General features: G+C 38.7%; 1 protein-coding gene and 1 pseudogene across 2 annotated transcripts in view; one reads left to right on the top strand and one right to left on the bottom strand.

The window, feature by feature from the left end:
• LOC111543481 overlaps positions 1 to 13,394 on the bottom strand; it is an 89,555-nt pseudogene extending 76,161 nt beyond the window's left edge.
• Positions 1 to 20,138, top strand: part of FNDC3B (fibronectin type III domain containing 3B) — a 362,808-nt gene that overhangs the window by 174,985 nt on the left and 167,685 nt on the right. For both annotated transcript variants that reach the window (XM_023213445.3, XM_023213446.2), the window contains exon 4: positions 14,379 to 14,455. In XM_023213445.3, coding sequence (XP_023069213.1) covers positions 14,379 to 14,455 — 77 coding nt within the window. The remainder of the gene's footprint in view (positions 1 to 14,378; positions 14,456 to 20,138) is intronic.

The following is a 20,138-nucleotide window of genomic DNA, read 5'->3' as shown; positions in this document are numbered from 1 at the left end:
GCAGTACCACCCAGCATATTACTCTAGAAGGAAGCACAGAAATTATCAGGTTTCTTCTCTTTTACTTTCTATCATGGACAAATAAGTAACTTTCCCAGGGCCATACAGACTGAATCCCATATCTCCACTGAGCCATTTGGTTTTGATGGGGGTGGACTGAAGAGAAGAACTTTAAAAAATACTATTGGAAAGCTGAAATGGACCAGTGACCAGCCTCTGGATTCCTGTGATGATTTGTATCAGTTACCATTTTGAATATCATGCATATGCTATGGTCACAAATCTCTTAATGCATCACGAGGACAGTTGGAAAACAATTCAGTTGAGATTAATTGGTACCATGTATTTTCTGGTTGTGGCTTTTCTGCCTTGTCTGTAGTTTACACACCAATCCATCAAATTAATTCCTTCCTTTTTCTTTTTCTTCCATGTTAGGTATCTGTCTGGTTCCTCCCTTCTTTTTCAAAGAGAGGATCAACTTTCTGCCCCAGGTCCTTCTTTCTCCTTATCTGTTCTCTACTTCATTTTAGTAACATTTCTGTGCAGACAGCCTAACAGACCTGACCTCAGATCTCTGGCCAGGAAGTTTTCACTCAAATACCTTGACAGTGTTTTACTCATCTAAAAGTGAATGTGATCCCTAGACAAGTATGAGGCTGAAAGTGCGTCTCACTGGACCTCAGGTCATGTGAGCATACGTATATGGGAACATGGGGGTTCTTTTACAGGTAAAGTCACGGGGAAGACAAGTCATAAAGCACAGTGGTTTCTCAAAGGCAGTGATAGAGATAAGATGATGAGGAAACTCCTGTCTTCTCAGTATTCACAGTTTTGTTTGAGTAGGGATGTCTGGAAAGGGGAGGAGTATAATGCTAACATTTTGCCTTGAAGGGATTTATGAGTTGCTCATATTTATATATCATGCGTATCATTTGTTTGTGCTCATACTCTTGCTTAACCATTGATAGTACTGTATGCGAAACTCCACATTTTGATGTACTCTTGTTTTTAGTGATTACCTGGTAATTTTGCCTTCCTGCCATTCTTACCTATCCTAATATGGCGTCTTTTTTTAGCCTTTCCAGGTAAGCAAACCCCAAAGCCTTAGTAGTTGTTTTGAGGAGCTAACTTTAAAATGTATGTATTCTATTGAAAATCTTGTTGCTTTTTCCGCTGAGGATAAATAGCAGTGAATCAGCTAGGAGACCTTTCTGGTAACGTGTCACCCCAAATGTAGATACTCCATTTTGATTTGTCTTAGGCCCCCTTAATAGATGAAGGGTTGGTTTTTGAAAGTGAAACTGTAGCTTGTTTTGTAAAATTGCTTGTTTCTGTGGAGGCAATGTGCCAAAATTAGAAGCATCTATGTTGCAGCCCTAAAGCAGTCTGGTGCCTCTCAAACAATAACTTTGTCAGTTCATTTTTATGGCTGAGAAAGTAGCAGTCTAGGTGACCAACTTTCTCATAATTGCTTGGGGGTGTTTACTGACTGCCCTTGATCATACTGCAAACACTTCAGAGGTAGGAGAGCCTAACCTATTTGTAGTCGTTATTTACCCTAGGCCCTCAGCCTGCCCTTTGTTTTTTGCTTACAAACAAAAGAGTAAAAGCAACAGGCTAGTCTGTAGGAACTCTCAGTTACTTTCCCAGCCGCTTCTGTGTGGTTTTAGGTAAGGCAGAGACTGGAACTATATACATCAAACTAATTATCTCAGAGCCCTTTATTAGGTCTAAGCCGCTGGACAACTTAGAGGATTTTTATTAACAATCAAGACTCTTTTGTAAAATTAAGTTAATTTTAGGAGATTGATGGTCCCTTCCAGCCTGACACCGGAGTGATGATGGAGTGAGTGAGCAGCCTTCTAGTTTGGAGAGAAAGTGGCATCAGGTAGACAAACTGTGACTCTGTGTTTTATGGAATATTTGGTTCATTTTTTTCCTTTTCCATAATCACTCTTGATTTTCCTTAGTAGTTCTAGTGCATACATCCTGGACATTTCTTTCTTGCCTTTGGATTTTAAGTGCATGAGTTAAAAGAACTAAGCTAGTAAACCACATTAGGATGTTGCCAATAAAATACCCTTACAATGTTGTTAAAGACTTTGCTTTATGGCAAGCACTCTTGCAGGGGCAATGGCAGAGTCAACCCTGAGAGTAGTTAAAAGGGATCCTCTGTGGTTTGCTTTGTAAGCCTCACTAAAGCAACAATAATTGAAATCCTTGAAATGTATTGAGTAATGATATGTTGGTAAAGCAATACATGATTATTACTTGTCATACAACTTTCAGGTTGGTGATGTTTTTCATGTTCTTTCATTTGTAACAGATGAATAATGTAAAACAGCTTGTGAGGAGTACAATGACGTTTTGTTGTCTGGTTAGTAATTTCAGCACTATTTGCAAAATTGCCCTGCTAGAGCATGACCTAGGAATTGTAAAGCGGAACACAAATAAAATAGGAAATGTGTATTTGCCCATGAATTCTTCATGGACTTGTTACAAAAATACTTGTTTGCTCTCCTGTCTTTTGCTCACTCCTCTGTCCCCACTGAGAGAAGAGGGCCTTGTGGCCAGGCAAATGGGATGGAAGTGGGAGTACGTGAAAGAAGAGTAGACAAGGTTTTATTCATCTCTGTTCCCTTTCATAACTCTTCCTAAGAGCAGAGAAAGCTGGTGAGAGAATGACAGGCAACCCTGTTAAAGACTTGGGGGCCGGGCGTGGTGGTTCACGCCTGTAATCCCAGCACTTTGGGAGGCTGAGGCGGGTGGATCACCTGAGGCCAAGAATTTGAGACCAGCCTGACCAACATGGTGAAACCCTGTCTCTACTAAAAATACAAAAATTAGCCTGGCATGGTGGCAGACGCCTGTAATCCCAGCTACTTGGGAGGCTGAGGCAGGAGAATTGCTTGAACCCAGGAGGCAGAGGTTGCAGTGAGCCAAGACTGCGCCAGTGCAGCCCAGCCTGGACTCAGGGCCAGTGCAGTGAATAAATTCTGCCTCCTTCCTGCTGAGACCTCCCTTAGTTGCTCTGCTTGCATCAATTTTTAATGGGCAATCTTTCTGATTCTTGTCTCTACAAAATGCGTAAACTTTAGTATGATTATTTAACATCTTAGTCTTCATTTTACCTCAGGCATTTAAAATTTAAATAGCCTTGTTCTGATAAGCAGAATAGGGGCTAATTTTTTACCCTCAACAAATTTGTCTAGAGGATACCACTAGGAGTTATACTCACCTGTTCCTATTCATCTCTCCTGGGAACTGCGTCTTGAGTTTGTTATTAGCTGAAATGCTAATACGTGCTCTTTACTCTGTGTGAGAAAGTCCGAGGGCCTCTCGGATGTCATGGGCCAAAGAGAAAAAAATGCTGGGATGGTTTGCTTTTAAAGGTTTTGAAATGATGCACTTGATGCTCTTTCTGATGCCTTTGTTTTAATTTTGCTGTTGATATTTGCAAGGACTTTACTTGTTAAATATCAGAAGCCTTTTCTCAGTATTATTGAGTTGTATTTGTATAATTCCCTAGGGCTTTAATGTTTACAAGGTCCTGGTTTAAGTATAAATAAGTTTATCTTTAGATTACCTGCCGTTCCAAACCTGACATTAAAGATCAAAACAAAGAAAGATGGGATCTTAGTATTCATTTAAATAAGTTTAACTGGCTAGGCACAGTGACTCACACCTGTAATCTCTGCCCTTTGGGTGGCTGAGGTGGGAGGATCGCTTGAGGCCAGGAGTTCAAGGCCAGCCTGGGCAACATGGTGAGACCACATCTCTACAAAAAAATACAAAAATCAGCTGCGCATGTAGTGGCTTGTCTGTAGTCCTATCTACTCAGGAGGCTGTGGTGAGAGGATCACTTGACCCCAGGAGGTTGAGGCTGCGTTGAGCTGTGATCATGCCACTGCACTCCAGCCTAGGTGACAGAGCAAGATGCTGTCTCAAAATAAATAAATAAGTTTAAATGATAAGGTAATCCTGAATGTTGTTTATTTGTAGACTAAGTAAATTATGTTTCAAATTGGGACAAGGTGATAAAGTTTAACTTGAAGAGCAGAGTCCTGAGACCCTGGGAGATTCAGCTTTACCGTCAGTCTGGATGTATGGAACCCACTATTTTTTGTTTTTCCAGAGATCAATTTCTTGGACCCTTTCTCAGAGGTCTGCTACCTAACTCTTCAATGATTTCTGTTGCTAGATCAGACTTTCACCAAATGCTCATGCTGCTTGAGTTGCCTGGGCTATGTGCCTGACTCCATGCTGAGATACACAGAAATCTCAGGCCAAAAGCTGGGTCTCCCCTCCCCCTACATGGTTCTCTGCACCTGTGCATTACTCATTCCGCATGCCATTCTCTCCATAATTAAGAACAGAAATGTTTGTTCTCGTCAATGTCATTGTGTCCTTGGCATCCTGCACAAGGTCTGGCAGTTACATTAGGTTCAACAAAGGTTTGTTGAACTGAACAAAGTAACAACCAAGAGTTCTAAAAACTGGAGTTGAAGGTTATACTACAAGCCTGTTTCCTGGTACCTGATGTCTTTGACAGTCTTAAAGCTTGCATTTCTGTAGCCCTGAATTTAAATCAAGTTCTTTTTGAAACCATGTTAGGTCATCATGCCTGCTGTGAATGGATTCACCAGCTTTCTGTACCATTCATTGCTAGTTACTGAATTTTGAATATTCTTCCCCCACCCACTCTATGGATAATTGTTATTGTCCAGCTCCAGAGTTCCTTGCCTCTAATGAAACAATTGCTGCTGCTTTATGCGGTAGTTTGTTGTTTATGTATGTGTTAAAAATCTTCTGTGTGACTTTCAATTCCTTACATCATCTTGCACAATGAATGTTGATTGAATTTAATAAAACACAAGCTAAGAAAAGCATAGTATTATGTATTTACACAGTAAGTATATAGGTTTTTTTTTTTTTTTTTAACCATTTAAGCCTAAAAACAACTTGATAGAGTAACTAATTGGGTAGATTCCTCAATTTCAATGAAATTGAGGAAAATTGGGATTTAAGAAGCTTGTCTTATGTGAGAATTAAACCCTGGTCTTTCTATTCCTGATGCCCTTAAAACAGCTAAGTAACAAAACAAGTTCAAAGAGGAATGTTTGAAAGAAAAGACTTGAATTTCAAATTGGCAAGACAGAATTGTTAACTAACGCCGGCCTTGTGCTTTGAAATGGCCAAGTGAGAAGATGATGGCTACCCTTATTTAAGAATTTTATCAGCAACTCAGTTTTGGTTCTTGGTAGTGATATACATTAAGGTTTTAGCAGGAAAATTTAGTCATGGAGCAATTTGTTCTTTTGGCCACTTGCTCCTTTTTAAAGACAATGACTGGACCAGACTAGAAATTCTTGAAATAAAGCCAATGCCAGAGAAACGGAGAAGTTTGACTTTCAGAAACAAAAGGCTGGTCCTTTGATTTAGAGCTATCTGAGGACATCCCGAAAGTTTGCACACCCAACTTTCCAAGATTTCCTAGAAATTGGGGAAACAGAACAGGTAATCTGGGGAGACACAGAGGAATAGGGTTGGGGGGAGTAGACAACTATGACAAACCAGCCACCCTTCCCTTGTTCTTTTTATTTTCTTATTTTTTAATAACCACAATTAGGTTATCGTGAAGATACTACATTTTCAAGAGGAGGATATTCTTGCCAAGCTACCACATGGAAAGATACTTTAGAAAGAAAGAATTTGAAGAGCAAAAACACTCACTTGCTCATCTACGAAACTGTGTAACTCGTTTGCTCATGTGGCCTCTGTGGTGAATGATTACACTGTGCTAACTTCTTTGTTCCCATGGTATTTTTCTTCTACTGGGGGCAGTGTTTTAAGTTGTTAAGATGTTACTCATCAAGGCACAGTGCTAGGCACTTTATATGCATTACATCTTCCAGTCCTTAACCCTTGAAATTAGCACCTGTCATCCCTTTTGGTAGGCCAAAAGTGTTGATCAGACAGTTTTAAGTAATTTGCCGCAAGGTCATGCTAGAAAGTGATGGAGTCCAGGTGCAAACCCAAGCCTCCCTTAGCGCCTTCCTGGCCCGTTTCCTCTTTGGGTGGATGCTGTTGGGAAGAAGTAGTTTTGGTTAGACCAGTATGCCTTCCCTCATTTCACCTGAGCCAGAGGAATGTGCCATCAGTACCTAGCTTCTGTGTGAAAATAACACCTGGAAAGAAGATGAGTTTGCCAGCAGCAGTTTAAGGAACAAGAGATCTTACTTTCAAAGGAAAGTGTAATTTGAAAAAGAAGAAGAACAGAGTTCTCGTCCCTGTTGTTCCATCTCTTGCCTGCTCTTTCCTGGGCTGGTCAGCTTGCTTCTGGGCCTCAGTTTGTTTATTTGTAAAACTGTGAGACTTCTATTATATCCTAAGGGCCTTTGACTTCCTCAGTTCTGCAGTTACTAAGGTTTCCACAAGATAATAATCTCTTTAAATCTTGTAAAATTTAGACAGTGCCTGAAATGCCTCCTTGTGTTTATTTATTTATATGTCTGTATCCCCACGCAGTTGCTTATGGATAGACAATGCATCTGTTGGCTTTTGCATAGCACAGTGTCTAGAAATAGTGTCTTTGCAAATATGAATGTATATGGAATGAAAATGTGCTCTCAAGAGATTTATATGCCATTGCTGTTTGGTAGCTTGTTAGTAACCCCAGTTTTACTATCTTATCTTTCTTTGGTTATTGGCATAATTTTTCAATTCTTTTTTTGTTGAGGTGAAATGCAGAGAACATAAAATTAACTCATTTAGAGTAAATACACCTATTCACAATGTTATGCAACCACTACCTCTGTTTCCAAAATGTTTTTCATCACCCCAAAAAGCTGTACCCATTGAGCGGATGCTCCTCAGTCCTGCAAACCTTCCACCCACCCTCCTGCCTCAGCCTTTGGCAACCACCAATCTGAGTTCTGTTTCTGTAGATTTATTTATTGTGAATATTTCATATAAGTGGAATGACACAATATGGGCGATCTTTTGGGTCTAATCCTAATGCTTTCAAGCTTTGTCAGCATTGTAGCTTGTATTAGTGCTGCATTCCTTTTTATGGTTGAGTAGTATTCTATTGTTTATACATACCACATTTTATCCATCCATCTTCTGATGGACATTTCATCTGTTTCTATCTTTTGAGTATTGTGAACATGAACACATGTACAGGCTGCTGTGAACATGCCTGTAGATGTGTTTGTTTATGTGTTTTCAATTCTCTTGGATATATTACTTTCAATGGCAAAAAGCAGTTACTTTTGTACCAACCTAATACAACTGAAAGTGGAATTAGTAGGTCATAAGGGAATTTTACATTTAACTTTTTTAAGGGAGTGCTACACTTTTCCACAGTTTCTGTTTTACTTGCCTACCAGCAGTGTAAAAGGTTCCAATTTCTCCACAAACTTGCCAACATTTGTTATTTTCTCTGTGTGTGTGTGTCTCTTTGTCTTTTAATAGCCATCCTAGTGTGCGTGAAGTGGTATCTCATCATGGTTTTGATTTGTATTTTCCTCATGATTAATGATGTTGAGCATCTTTTTATGTGTATGCATGTGTTTGTGTGTTGGCTATTTACGTATTATCTTTGGAGAAATGTCTATTCATTTAGCCATTTTTAAGTTGGGTTGTTTGTCTTTTTGTTGAGTTGTAAGAGTTCTTCATCTATTCTGGATACAAGTCCCTTATCAAATATGATTTGGAAATATTTTTCCCATTCTATAAGGATGTGTTTTCATTTTCTTAGTAATGTCTTTTGATACACAAAAGTTTCTAATTTTTTTTTTTTTTTTTTTTTTTTTTTGAGACGGAGTCTTGCTCTGTCGCCTAGACTGGAGTGCAGTGGCGGGATCTCAGCTCACTGCAAGCTCCGCCTCCTGGGTTTATGCCATTCTCCTGCCTCAGCCTCCTGAGTAGCTGGGACTACAGGCGCCCACCACCTCGCCCGGCTAGTTTTTTGTATTTTTTAGTAGAGACGGGGTTTCACAAAAGTTTCTAATTTTAATGAAGTTCTTTTTATCTATATTTTGTTGCTTGTACTTTTGGTGTCTTCAGATCTGTTGCCAAATGCAGCGTCATGAAGATTTATTTCTGTTTTCTTCTAAGAGTTTTATTATTTTTTTAAGCTTCTATAAGTAGGTCTGTGATCCATTTTGAGTTGATTTTGGTATATGATATGAGATGGGGTCCAAGTTCATTCTTTCTGCCTATTTGGGGTCCCTGGAATTTTGATAGTATTACATTGACTCTAGATCACTTTGAGTATTATTGCTAGCTTAATAATAAATCATCCATGGATGGGTGTGGTGGCTCATGCCTGTACTCCCAGTACTTTGGAGGCCGAGGAGTATCACTTGAGCCCCAGGAGTTCGAGATCAGCCTGGGCAATATAGTGAGACTCTGGCTCTATTAAAATCAATCAATCAATCAGTCTTCTGTTTCGTGCTACTATTTAGCAATGTTTTGTAGTTTCAGTATACAAACCATTTACTCCATTGATTAAATTTATTTCTAGGTATTGTATTCTTTTGGATACTGTTGTGATTGGAATTGTTTTCTTAATTTTTTGATTATTCATTTCTGGTGTGTGGAAACACAATTGGCTTTTGTGTGCAGATATGATACCTTGCAGCTTTACTGAATTAGTGTGCTAGCTCTAGTAATTTTTTTGTGGGATCTTTGAGATTTTCTGTATGTTGGGATATATCATATGTGAGTAGATAAATTTTACTTCCAATTTGGTTGCCTTTCTTTTTCTTGCCTAATTGTTCTGGCTAGAACTTCCAGTACAATGTGGAATCTCAGTGGTGAAGGTTGGCATCCTTGTCTAGTTCCTGATGTTGGGGGAAAGTCTGGTTCATATAGTCTTCTGTCTCATGAAGTCAGAGCTTATCAAAGCATGGCCCCTAGACAGCAGCATCCACACCACCTGAGAACTTGTTAGAAATACTCATTCTTGGGGATTCCCTCTAAACTTTCTGATTCTGACACTGTGCGGAGTGGGGCCTAGCAATTTGTATTTTAAGAAACGCTTTAGGTGATGTGGATGCACATTGAAGTTGAAGAACCACTGCAGCAGAGTTCGAATTTCTTTGAAGTTAGTGTCTGTGCTTTATTTTCTTTGTATTCCTTTTAGTTCCCTTGTGGGATTAATCAGTGTTGAATAATTAAAAAAAAAAAAAAAAAAAAAAGAAATTCAGAGCTAACCAAAGTGCCTACATTATCTCTTAGCTTGTGTAAGAGTCTTGAGTCACTATGAATGATTAGAGATTCATCATTAGACATTTATGAGATTCATCAGAAGATCTCACATTTTGTATGCAGTATTAGACCCATTGCAAACAGCTTAAGTGTACTTGTATTTAGACCATTTGTTCTGATAATTACTTTCACCATTATTATCTGTTTACCTACTAGCTGTGGCCTTCTAGCTACTTCTGCCAGCAAGAATTTCTGTTCCTCAGCAATTTAAAAAGACTGAAGGGTCACTTTTATAGGATATGTTGGATTTTATCACATCATTATTTCATCTTTGCCTTATTTTCTCATTAGTTTTATCTTGCTGTGTTGTGATATCAACTCCTTTGCATTCTTTTTGAGCAAGACGATATTTAAATCAATTAGGAAAAAATGTGATCTATGGCAACTAAGGGCTATTGTTGAAAAATAGCCATTTAGACATACAAGTACCAGTTTATAGACAAGTGCAATACTTATATGAATTCATTACCTGTTTACATGTATTACATGAGTACTCAGATGATAAAAATACCATTTAAATGTGCCTGAAATTACAATATAATTGATTAGTTTATGGCTGATCTTTTTCTAAGACTTGTTTTAAATGATGATTTATACCCTGGATTCCCAGCTGCCACCACTTTGAGATTTCCAAACTTTATTTGTAATTCATCTAATTAGTCTAGTTCTGTCTGCTCCCAGAATGAGTGAATGTTGTGAATATAGCATCTGAGAAGTGTGAGCTCTAGGTCAGTGGTTCCGACCTTTTTGGCACCAGGGACTGGTTTCGTGGAAGACAATTTTTCCACGGATTGGGGGTGAGGGAGACTGTTTCAGAATGAAACTGTTTCACCTCAGATCATCAGGCATTAGTTAGATTCTCAGAAGGAGCACACAGCCTACATCCCTCTTCATGATAGTGTTCGCTGCTGATTAGGAATCTCATGCGGCTGCTGATCTGACAGGAGGCGGAGCTCAGGCAGTAATGCTGGCTTACCCACTGTTCATCTCCTGCTGTGCAGCTCGGTTCCTAACAGGCCACGGACCACTATTAGTGGTTGGGCACCCCTCCTCTTGGGGATCCCTGGTAGCAGGGAAGAAATAGAGGATGAGGCAGAATGATGTTGCAGCCTTGGTGCGGGCTCAGGAGCTCTCCAAGAGCTTGTGTGGTCCTAAGAATACAATGTTGCTGGTCTTTCCTTTTGTCTCTTTGATGTATGAATACTGTCCTAGAATCATTGCATTAATTACCATTGATTGAATAATAAAGGCTCTCCAACCTTTCTGGTTCAAGGTTTAAGTAAATGAAAAATAAACTCATTAACAAATGCTAGCGGACTTTTAAGACTTCTAGGAACTTTAGGAAGAGAAATTAGTGTTTTAATTAGGGAAAGATTACAATAATATTGGACATTCTCAAACACAGTTGAGCAGAGATAGTAAACTCACAGATTGGGAAATAAATGTTTAGGAAGACAATAACTTCTTTTCGTACCACTACGGTGAATGAGATTTTATTTTGCTAGCTTTTAAACTCCAAATTGCCTATAGTTGTAATGGTTTATTTCAGAAAGGAGAGGAACTTGGGGTTCTAAGGCAAGGTAGAGTTTTGGAAACTGTTAGTGCATATTTTTAAATGTCCTTTGAAATAGTTTTGATGACAGTGACAAAAGGGGGAACAAACATGTTAAAGTCATTTGGCTACTCTTGAAATCAAGACTGAAAAAAACCTTTTCTAGCTGTAAATCACATACTTGTCCTACATTCTTTAAAGCATTTTACACAAATGACTTTAACAGTTTTAGGGGTCATGCCTAGGGTTAAGAGACTATTTGCATGGTAAACATTTTGGTGATTAAAAAGCAATACTTTATTGAGGTGGTAGCACCTCTGTTCGCACTCTGTACTGTGAAACATTTTATTTTTACCTAATGAGGAAGGATTGTTCCCTGAGTCAATGTTGTACCAAGTGTATACTTGTTGATTTTATGTTGCATGGGTATGGACTATTAAAAAGCTTCAGTACTTGTAATAGTAACAAGAAAATTTTTAAAAAGCAACCAAAACTATCAATAAAATTATAAAAAGCATTGTAAAGAATAATGATAACTAGTAACATTTTGATGAGTGATTATTGTGTCATGCACTGCTCTAAGCGCTTTTGCACGTAATGAATTTAATCTTTAAACCTGACCATATGAAGTAAGAACTGTTATTCTCATTTATGACTATTAGGAAGTAAGGCTCAGAAAGGCTAAGCGAATTGTTCAGGGTCACACCACCAGTGTGAAGAGTGAGCTGGGAAATAAAACCAAGCAGACCACGCTCTTAACATCTGCTGCATCGAGCTGTGTACATCAGCCCTTGAATTTCACAGACAGCGCTCAGGATGGCGCAGACATCCCATTGTTTATGATTTATTTTTAATGAATCAATTAAAATACAAATATTAAGTAACTATACAACTCTCTGTATGGCTATGTGAAAAATGCTGAAGCTGACGGGAAAAATGGTTTTGGAAATCAATGCCTTCAGCGATTGGTGGATGTATTCGTTTAAATTATACTTAAGAATTAAATTCGGTCATGCAGTGATCCATTTTTATGCCATTCTCTTCTTTTGCTTTAAATTATTGCCATTGTGTTAGCATGTGAGAGACTGCTGTGTTTATTTTTTACAGTTATAGAGATGATCAGATAGTTTAGTGAATTGGTGTATTATCCGTGAATTTGGATTGAATGCTTGGCACTTGGAATGTTAGATAAATATACAGATGTTCTTCCCTGTTCCTGTTTTCTTTCCTATTTCACAGACTTGTTCATATGCTCACCAGTGTCCTGTCCCTTTTTCCCCTACTGAGTCCTCTCCTGTGAAGTGGTCATAACACTGGTTGTACTGTGAAGTGAAAGATCCATTGTATGCACATTTAAATGCAGCACTGGATGGCAGGATCTGCCTTTTGCCAAATAAAGTGTTGTATTTCTCTTGGTTTTTGTTCCAGCTGAGCAATTTTCATTGCTGACAGCACAACATACATTAGGATAAAGCAAATAAACAATGCCAGCTCCAAGTGGAGCCAGGAAGTCCCATCTTGGACTAGAAACACAAAGTTTTCTATTGACATTTGGGAGGTGGGCTGCTAAATAGGCGAGCCAGCCACCAAATAGAAAACCAGTGGCCATGAGGTTCTTGCATTTCTAGGGAAACCAACCATTTGTTTAATCGTTAGATCTTTGAAAGGTGTCTGAAGTTGATTTTGATGTAACAGCGGCCAGTTTCTTTGTAACTAAATATTAACTGAAAACTATGTCTTGGGTAATTGTTAACCTTGCCATTCGTTGTTTGCCTTAGACGTGTAATTAACATTCATTGAATTTAGCTTTTTGTTGTTGTTCACATCTTTTATTAACTCAAACACAATTGCTTGTCTTCTGTTTTTAAAAACGTTTTTGGGAAGACAGAGTCTCGCTGTGTGCACAGGCTGGGGTATGGTGGCTTGATCATGACTTACTGTAGCCTCAACCTCCTGGGCTCAAGCCATCCTCCCACCTGAGCCTTCCAAGTAGCTAGGACCACAGACACACACCACCATGCCTAGCAACTTTTTAATTTTTTGTAGAGATGGGATCTTGCTATGTTGCCCAGGCTGGTCTCAAATTCCTGGGCTCAAGTGAGCCACTGTGCTGAGCCTTGTCTTCTGGTTTGTTGAAGCAGTAAGTCAGACAATATTTGCTACAATAATGTCTGTCAAATGTTTGTGACTGGCCATAAAAACTCCGGCACCACATTCATCTGAAGGACACTGCTAGTGAAGGCCACTCATTTTGCTGTTGTCATCTACCTTATCGTATCTCAGGACATCCAGCTTAATCTTTTTCTATTACGTTTGTTCTTCTTGGGAGTGGTATGACTACTTCTGTGAAGTCCCAACACAAGATGAAGAGCGGACTCCTTTTGAATGTGTAGTTAAGACAGAGTATGTTCATCTTTCAGTTGCTTGCCAGCAAAGATCAGTCTCTGCTGATCAGGAGAAATTCCTTCTTTATTCTGGATCTTGGCCTTTGGATTTTCTATTGTGTCCAAGGGTTCAGCCTTGAGAGTGGTGCATTTTCTGTAAGGACTTTTATGAAAATCTGCATTTTGGTCGTGGTTCCATCCCAGATGGTGGATCAGAAAGCTGAATTTCCTATTGTGAAACAAATTTCTTGTTAATTTAATGCTTTACTTTGAAAAATCCAAGTAAATTTGGCATTCATATTTTTAATAGTTCTTTATTTTAAAATATGATCTAGGCCTGATGCGGTGGTTCACACCTGTAATCCCAACACTTTGGGAGGCCGAGGTGGGTGAATTACGAGGTCAGGAGCCCGAGACCAGGCTGGCCAACGTGGTGAAACCCCGTCTCTACTGAAAATACAAAAATTATCTGGGCGTGGTGGCAGGCATCTGTAATCTCAGCTACTCAGGAGACTGAGGCAGGAGAATCGCTTGAACCTGGGAGGCAGAGGTTGTAGTGAGCCGAGATCGTACCATTGCACTCCAGCCTTGGCAACAAGAGCAAGACTCTGTCCAAAGAAAAGATCTGTTTTTTCTCCCTGCCTTATTCAGTTGGTTTGGAATAATTTAAGGATCTCTTCTATTTCAAATTATGGCATGTTACAGTAATTTATTAAAAATGATAATCTAACTGAAAATCATAAACCCGAAGTCTGTAGGAGCTTTTTAAACCAGAATAGAAAATAATTTTATAATTGATTTGTTTAAATATTAATTATACATTCTTTTAAAGGCCAAATAAAAAGAAAGAAACTTTTTGCCCCACTCTGTTAGACTACTATTAACTGAGCAATCTTGGTTTATGGAACTTGAGGTTTTGGGAATCATTAAATATTTATAAAGATACTTACAGTTTTGGGTTTTTTGTTTGTTTTCTTTGAGTTGTATAGCTGGAGAATTCCTTTTCATTTGTGGTTTCAGGTTTAGCTTTAAGACAATATATACCAACTTTTGAAGAGAAGATTGTCAAAGTAATTATCTTCAGTTTGGATAGTACATTGAAAGCACTGATTATTTTGAATAATGCATGTTTCTTCAGCTATTAACATCTGACTCATCTCTTTTAGGACCTGCTGAAGTTCCCATGATGTCACCGAATGGATCCATTCCTCCCATTCATGTGCCTCCAGGTTATATCTCACAGGTAATCCATTCGATGGACTTCTCTGCTCACTATGGACACTACGTTACTCCAACAGAGTATACGTTGAGGCTTCAAAGCCATATTCTAGGAGTTAATTTAGGTACCATAGTGCTAGATTTGCCATCATTTTGTGGCACCACATGGTATTTCTTGTGTTTTGCCACTTGACTTACTGGAGAGCCAGAGAAAAGGAAACATAGAAGGCCTGCTAGACTGTCCTCTGGCAAGTGGCGTTTTTATGTTTGATTGATTGGTTGTGATTTCTTTATGGAGTCTCCTGCTTTAGAAATTTCCTTCCACCTGTAATACAACTTTCTGGAATAAAATTCATAGATTTAGTTAGTTAACATATTAAAGGAGACATAGCTCACATAAACAGGGCCTGCCTTCTGTTATAGATGGAGAAAAATGGAGTTCCATTGCTCCACGATGTGGCACCACCTGGGCTTGGTGAATTACTGAGTATGATGTGAGAACTTGGCTGTTTGCATTTAAATTTCTCTGAGGTTTGGTTTTCTAAGTAAAATGATGGTAATAGGAATCTCAGAGATCTATTGGAAGGGTAAAAAAGCTTAAAGGATGAAGTTATGTTCCTGTGCCTGAATGAGGTATAAAATGTTTTGCATGGCTGGAACATCGTGGACATCTGCATATACTTTAGATTTTGTCCTAGCCTCAGCACAATATGCAAATCTCCTGTTTCTGCATAGCTACCTTTCCAAATATCTAATAAACTGTTTTTCTATCTTTCTGCCTTTTTTGTTCTTCCTACTTAGCATAAAATGAAAAATATTTACAATTTTACTATCCAGAGATGATAATCACTGCGCTAACATTTTTTTGATGATATCCTTCCAGATGGATTTTTCTTTTCTTTACTCTTTCTCTGTCTCTCAGCCTCTGCTTTTAAAGTGGTTTAAAAATATGTAATTTTCAGTTTTTAATGATTTTGCTAGGATGAAAAATTGGCAGCTACATAGGAAAGTTGCTGAAGCGGAGGCAGGAATCAAAGATCTATCCTTCTCTGCTATAAAAACTTAACCGTTTCTTCATGTGTAAGACATATCGCAGCCACTATAATTTCATTTTTTCCATCTTTTTTTTTTTTTTTTTTGTGAGCCAATTTGACTTTATTTATTTATTACATAGCCAGCTTGCTGGCCAGTTTTCCTGCTGTTGCGAATAAATGACTTATTGTACACAAGTCTTTGTAAATAAGAATCACTGGAGGGAGGATGGGGTGTAGAACAGGCTCTTCCAGCAGGGATACAAGATGATGGATCACATTCGCACCCACAGTCAGTTAACAGAAAAGAACAAGGAATGTAGAATTCCATTATGTCTCCTGCTCATTTATTTTGAGGATGTGTTTCATTCCATTGAACAGAGTACAGTTTTCACCACTGTGACAGCAAAAATAACACCTCCTTTTATGCTAAAGGTCCATTTATGGAGTACCAGTTAAAAATTGAACATTATACTGGAGAGAAGCTTCAGTGTGCTTTTTCTTGCTAGTAGTATTGCTGGGGTTGTATTAAATGCAAAAATATTTGTTGCATGTACTAGGAGAAATGAAGAATTTTTGACTTGGATATAGTTCTGATTCTGGAAAACTGTAGAAAATCCAAATAGAAACGGTAAAAGTAGAGCTGTAAACTTGCTTGTATGAAACTGATGATGGAAGCGTGTTGACGTTCTTTCCCAGCTGATAGTTATGGCAAAATATGCTAGACAATATTGGAAGAATAGTTAAAATGGAATAATTTGAATTGAAAAAGGGAAAGAAGCAGTCTGTAAGGCATGTGAATGACTAACTTCATTTCAGTTGGGCTCTGTGACCAGAAGATGGGTGCAAAGTTAAATGACCTTCAATGATAGTATTATATCTTTTATGACATGTTACAGTAGAGTATCTGAAAAAGATTGTTAATATGAAGAAAATAGAATTGAGAAGCCAATAGGATATGTACACAACATCATCTTCAAGGCTGGCAGTACACACACTTCAGTGAAATGAGGAAGGCAGAACCAAGTATAAAATGTCTTAGTTGTCTTGTTATCACCAAGAGATAGGAGCAAAATACATTGTTGTCATGCAGTTGTAGAAAGAAAGAAACACACACACACTCTCCCCCTGCAGGCTGGACATATGTGAGATGTGCTCAGTACTAATCTGTCCCTCTGCTAGTTAGTTCTGTACAGTTATCCCCACAGTCCTCTTCCTAAAATACACATGACTTTCTTGTTCAGGTCTAGAGTTGGTTGCCATCACATACAAATGTAGTTAAAGTTCTGTAGCATGGTGTATATGATATCCATAACACTCAACACTGCTTACCTCTCAAGAAGCACCTTTACCTGTCACCACAGAGTCTATATGTTAAACCTCTGTTCCCTAGATACCTTGAGCCTCTTTCCAAATACACACTTTCATGTCCATTATTTCCCCCTTTCTGGAATACTCTTAGAGCCTTTCTTTGACAATTCAGTTGTTCTTTTTGGTGCCTCTCCTCGGTGTGACCCTTTTAGAACCTTCATCACAGAAATAGTTGTTCTGTTTTTTCAGCATCTGTGATTCTTTTCCTCCCTGTCATAGAATACAATGTGTATTTATAGTAATTTCCAAGAACTCATATTGCCTCATGGGGATTGTATCTCAGCATCTACAATACTGCCTGACACAAAATAGGTACTTGGCTAAATGTTTTTAAATGTAAATGATTGTCTAAGCATAAGTAAGTACAGGAGACATTCACATATGTTCTTCAATGATTTGCATGTTTAAAGATAGAGTAATATAATGCTTAATAGATGGAAAATAATATGAGACTGATCTATACCTGCGAAGAATGAAATGTTCTGAATGTGTTTTTAAAAGAGAGAGGAACGCCAAGACAGTTCACTGGAGAAAAGAATAATCTTTTCAATAAATGGTGCTGGAAAAACTGGATATCCACATGCAAAAAGAGTGAAGTTGAACAGCTCCCTCACACCATATGCAAAATTTAACTCAAAATGGATTATAAACAGAAATCTAGGAACTAAAACTATAAAACTTGAGATATAAAATTTTGTAACCTTGGATTAGGTAATGGATTTGTATATGTAACACCAAAAGCATGAGCAACAAGAGAAAAAAATAGATATATTTGACTTTATACAAATAAAAAATTTTTGTGCCTCAAAGGACACCGTTAAAAAGTGGAAAGAGGCCTGGGACTGTGGCTCACACCTGTAATCTCAGCACTTTGGGAGACCAAGGCAGGTGGATCATTTGAGGTCTGGAGTTTGAGACCAGCCTAACCAACATGGTGAAACCTTTTCTCTACTAAAAATACCAAAAAAACAAACAAACAAATGAAAAAAACCAGGTGTGGTGGCACATGCCTGTCATCCCAGCTACTCAGGAGGCTGAGGCAGGGTAATCACTTGAACCCGGAGGCGAAGGTTGCAGTGAACCGAGATTGCGCCACTGCATTCCAGCCTGGGTGACAGAGCGAGACTCCGTCTAAAAACAACAATAACAACAACAAAAATGGAAAGAAAATCACAAAATGGGAGAAAATATGTACAAATAATATGTGTCAGAAAGAATTTGAATCTAAGACATATAAAAACCTTATAACTCAAGAATTAAAAAATAATAATTTAAAAGTGGGCCAAGGACCCAAACAGACATTTCTCCAAAGAAGATATACAAATGGCCAATTAGAACATGGAAAGATGCTCAATATCATTAGCCATCAGAGAAATGCAGATCAAAACCACACTGCAATACCTTAACATGCTAGAATTTCTACAGTCAAAAAGACAATAACAAATATTGGCAAGGTTGTAGGAAAAGTGGAATACACTGCATGTGTTAATGTAAAATAGTACATCTGCTTTGGAAAACAATCTGGCAGTTCTTCAGATGGTTGAATAGAGAGTTGCATATGACCCAACAATTGCACTCCTAGGTATATACCTGAGAAATGAAAATATATGACCACACAAACACTTGTACAGGAACGTTCACAGGAGCATTATTCATAATAGCCCCAAAGTGGAAACAACCCAAATGCCTATCAACCTATGAATAGGTAAATGTAATATAATATTTCACACAATGGACTATTATTCAGCCATAATGAGGGATAAAGAACTGATACATGCTAAACTATGGATAAACCTTGAAAACAGTATGCTAAGTGAAAGAAGCCAGACATAAAAGCCACATATTGTATCATTCCACTTATAGAAAATGTCTGCAATAGGCAAATTCATAGAGACTGAAATAAATCAGTGGTTGCCAGGAGTTGGGGGGGAAGGAGTAATGGGGTATGCTGTTTCTTTGGGGAGATAAATGTTCTGGAAGTAGATAGTGGTGGTGGTTACTTAACTGTGACACTAAAACCTACTAAATTGGACACTGTAACGGGATGAATTTTATGTTATATAAAGTAAATCTCAATAAAGCTAGTACAAAAGAAGGGGTGAGGGGAAGACAGTGACACGTCCCAGTTATGAATCGAGAAACAATGGGGCAGCTGGGAAAATGACCCCACTTTGATTGCTGGTGGTGATGGTAACTACTATGAATATTGTGCACTGTGCTAAACGGTTTATTTTTATGTCTAGTTTTCACTGTCCCATCTCTACATAATGAGGATACTGAGGCCCGGGTTGGAACCAGGATTGCAGCCTATGCATTTCTGATTACAGTGACCTCTTTCCCACTATGATGCAATCTCACAGTCTGTGGCAGAGCCTTGTCCTGACGGTTTTATTGCTTTCTGGCAGCGTGAGTGTGGGTGTGTGTTGTGCCTACTTATGTATCTCCATTTCTAAAACACCAACTACTTGTGCATGGTATGGTCTTTATTTATTTATCTTTTTTTTTTCTAATTTTTTTGAGACAGAGTCTCGCTCTGTCACCCAGGCTGGAGTGCACTGATGTGATCTTGGCTCACTGCAACCTCTGCCTCCCAGGTTCAAGCGATTCTCGTGCCTCAGCCTCCTGAGGAGGTGGGATTACAGGTGGGCACTACCATGCCTGGCTAATTTTTGTATTTCTAGTGGTGATGGGGTTTCACCATGTTGGCCAGGCTGGTCTTGAACTCCTGACTTCAAGTGATTCACGTGCCTCAGCCTCCCAAAGTGCTGGGATTACAGGTGTGAGCCACCACACCCTGCTGGTATGGTCTTTAATTGTAAGAAAATTGAAGAGGGAGGCAAGTAAACCAAGATTTTACAGTAATAACTCTAATCTGATTGAATAGAGAAGTTCTTTATTATAGCAGATTTGTTGTATAAATAGCTGAAAGTCCTTTAAAGATAAATTAATAAAACTGGTCAAATCTGACAAAATACAAATGTCATTAATAAGCAGATAATAAACTCCTGAAGTTTAACAGACAGCTGTGGAGGTGCAATCAACAGCACAAGCTTTGTTTTGAGGCGGAGTCTCGCTCTGTCGCCCGGACTGGAGTGCAGTGGCCGGATCTCAGCTCACTGCAAGCTCTGCCTCCCGGGTTTACGCCATTCTCCTGCCTCAGCCTCCCGAGTAGCTGGGACTACAGGTGCCCGCCACCTCGCCCGGCTAGTTTTTGTATTTTTAGTAGAGACAGGTTTTCACCGTGTTAGCCAGGATGGTCTCGATCTCCTGACCTTGTGATCCACCCGTCTCGGCCTCCCAAAGTGC

Source organism: Piliocolobus tephrosceles, chromosome 2 (assembly GCF_002776525.5).
Source record: "Piliocolobus tephrosceles isolate RC106 chromosome 2, ASM277652v3, whole genome shotgun sequence".
NCBI classification, from domain to species: domain Eukaryota; kingdom Metazoa; phylum Chordata; class Mammalia; order Primates; family Cercopithecidae; genus Piliocolobus; species Piliocolobus tephrosceles.
The sequence above is the reverse complement of the archived record's forward strand: the minus strand, read 5'-3'. Positions and strand labels throughout refer to the sequence as shown.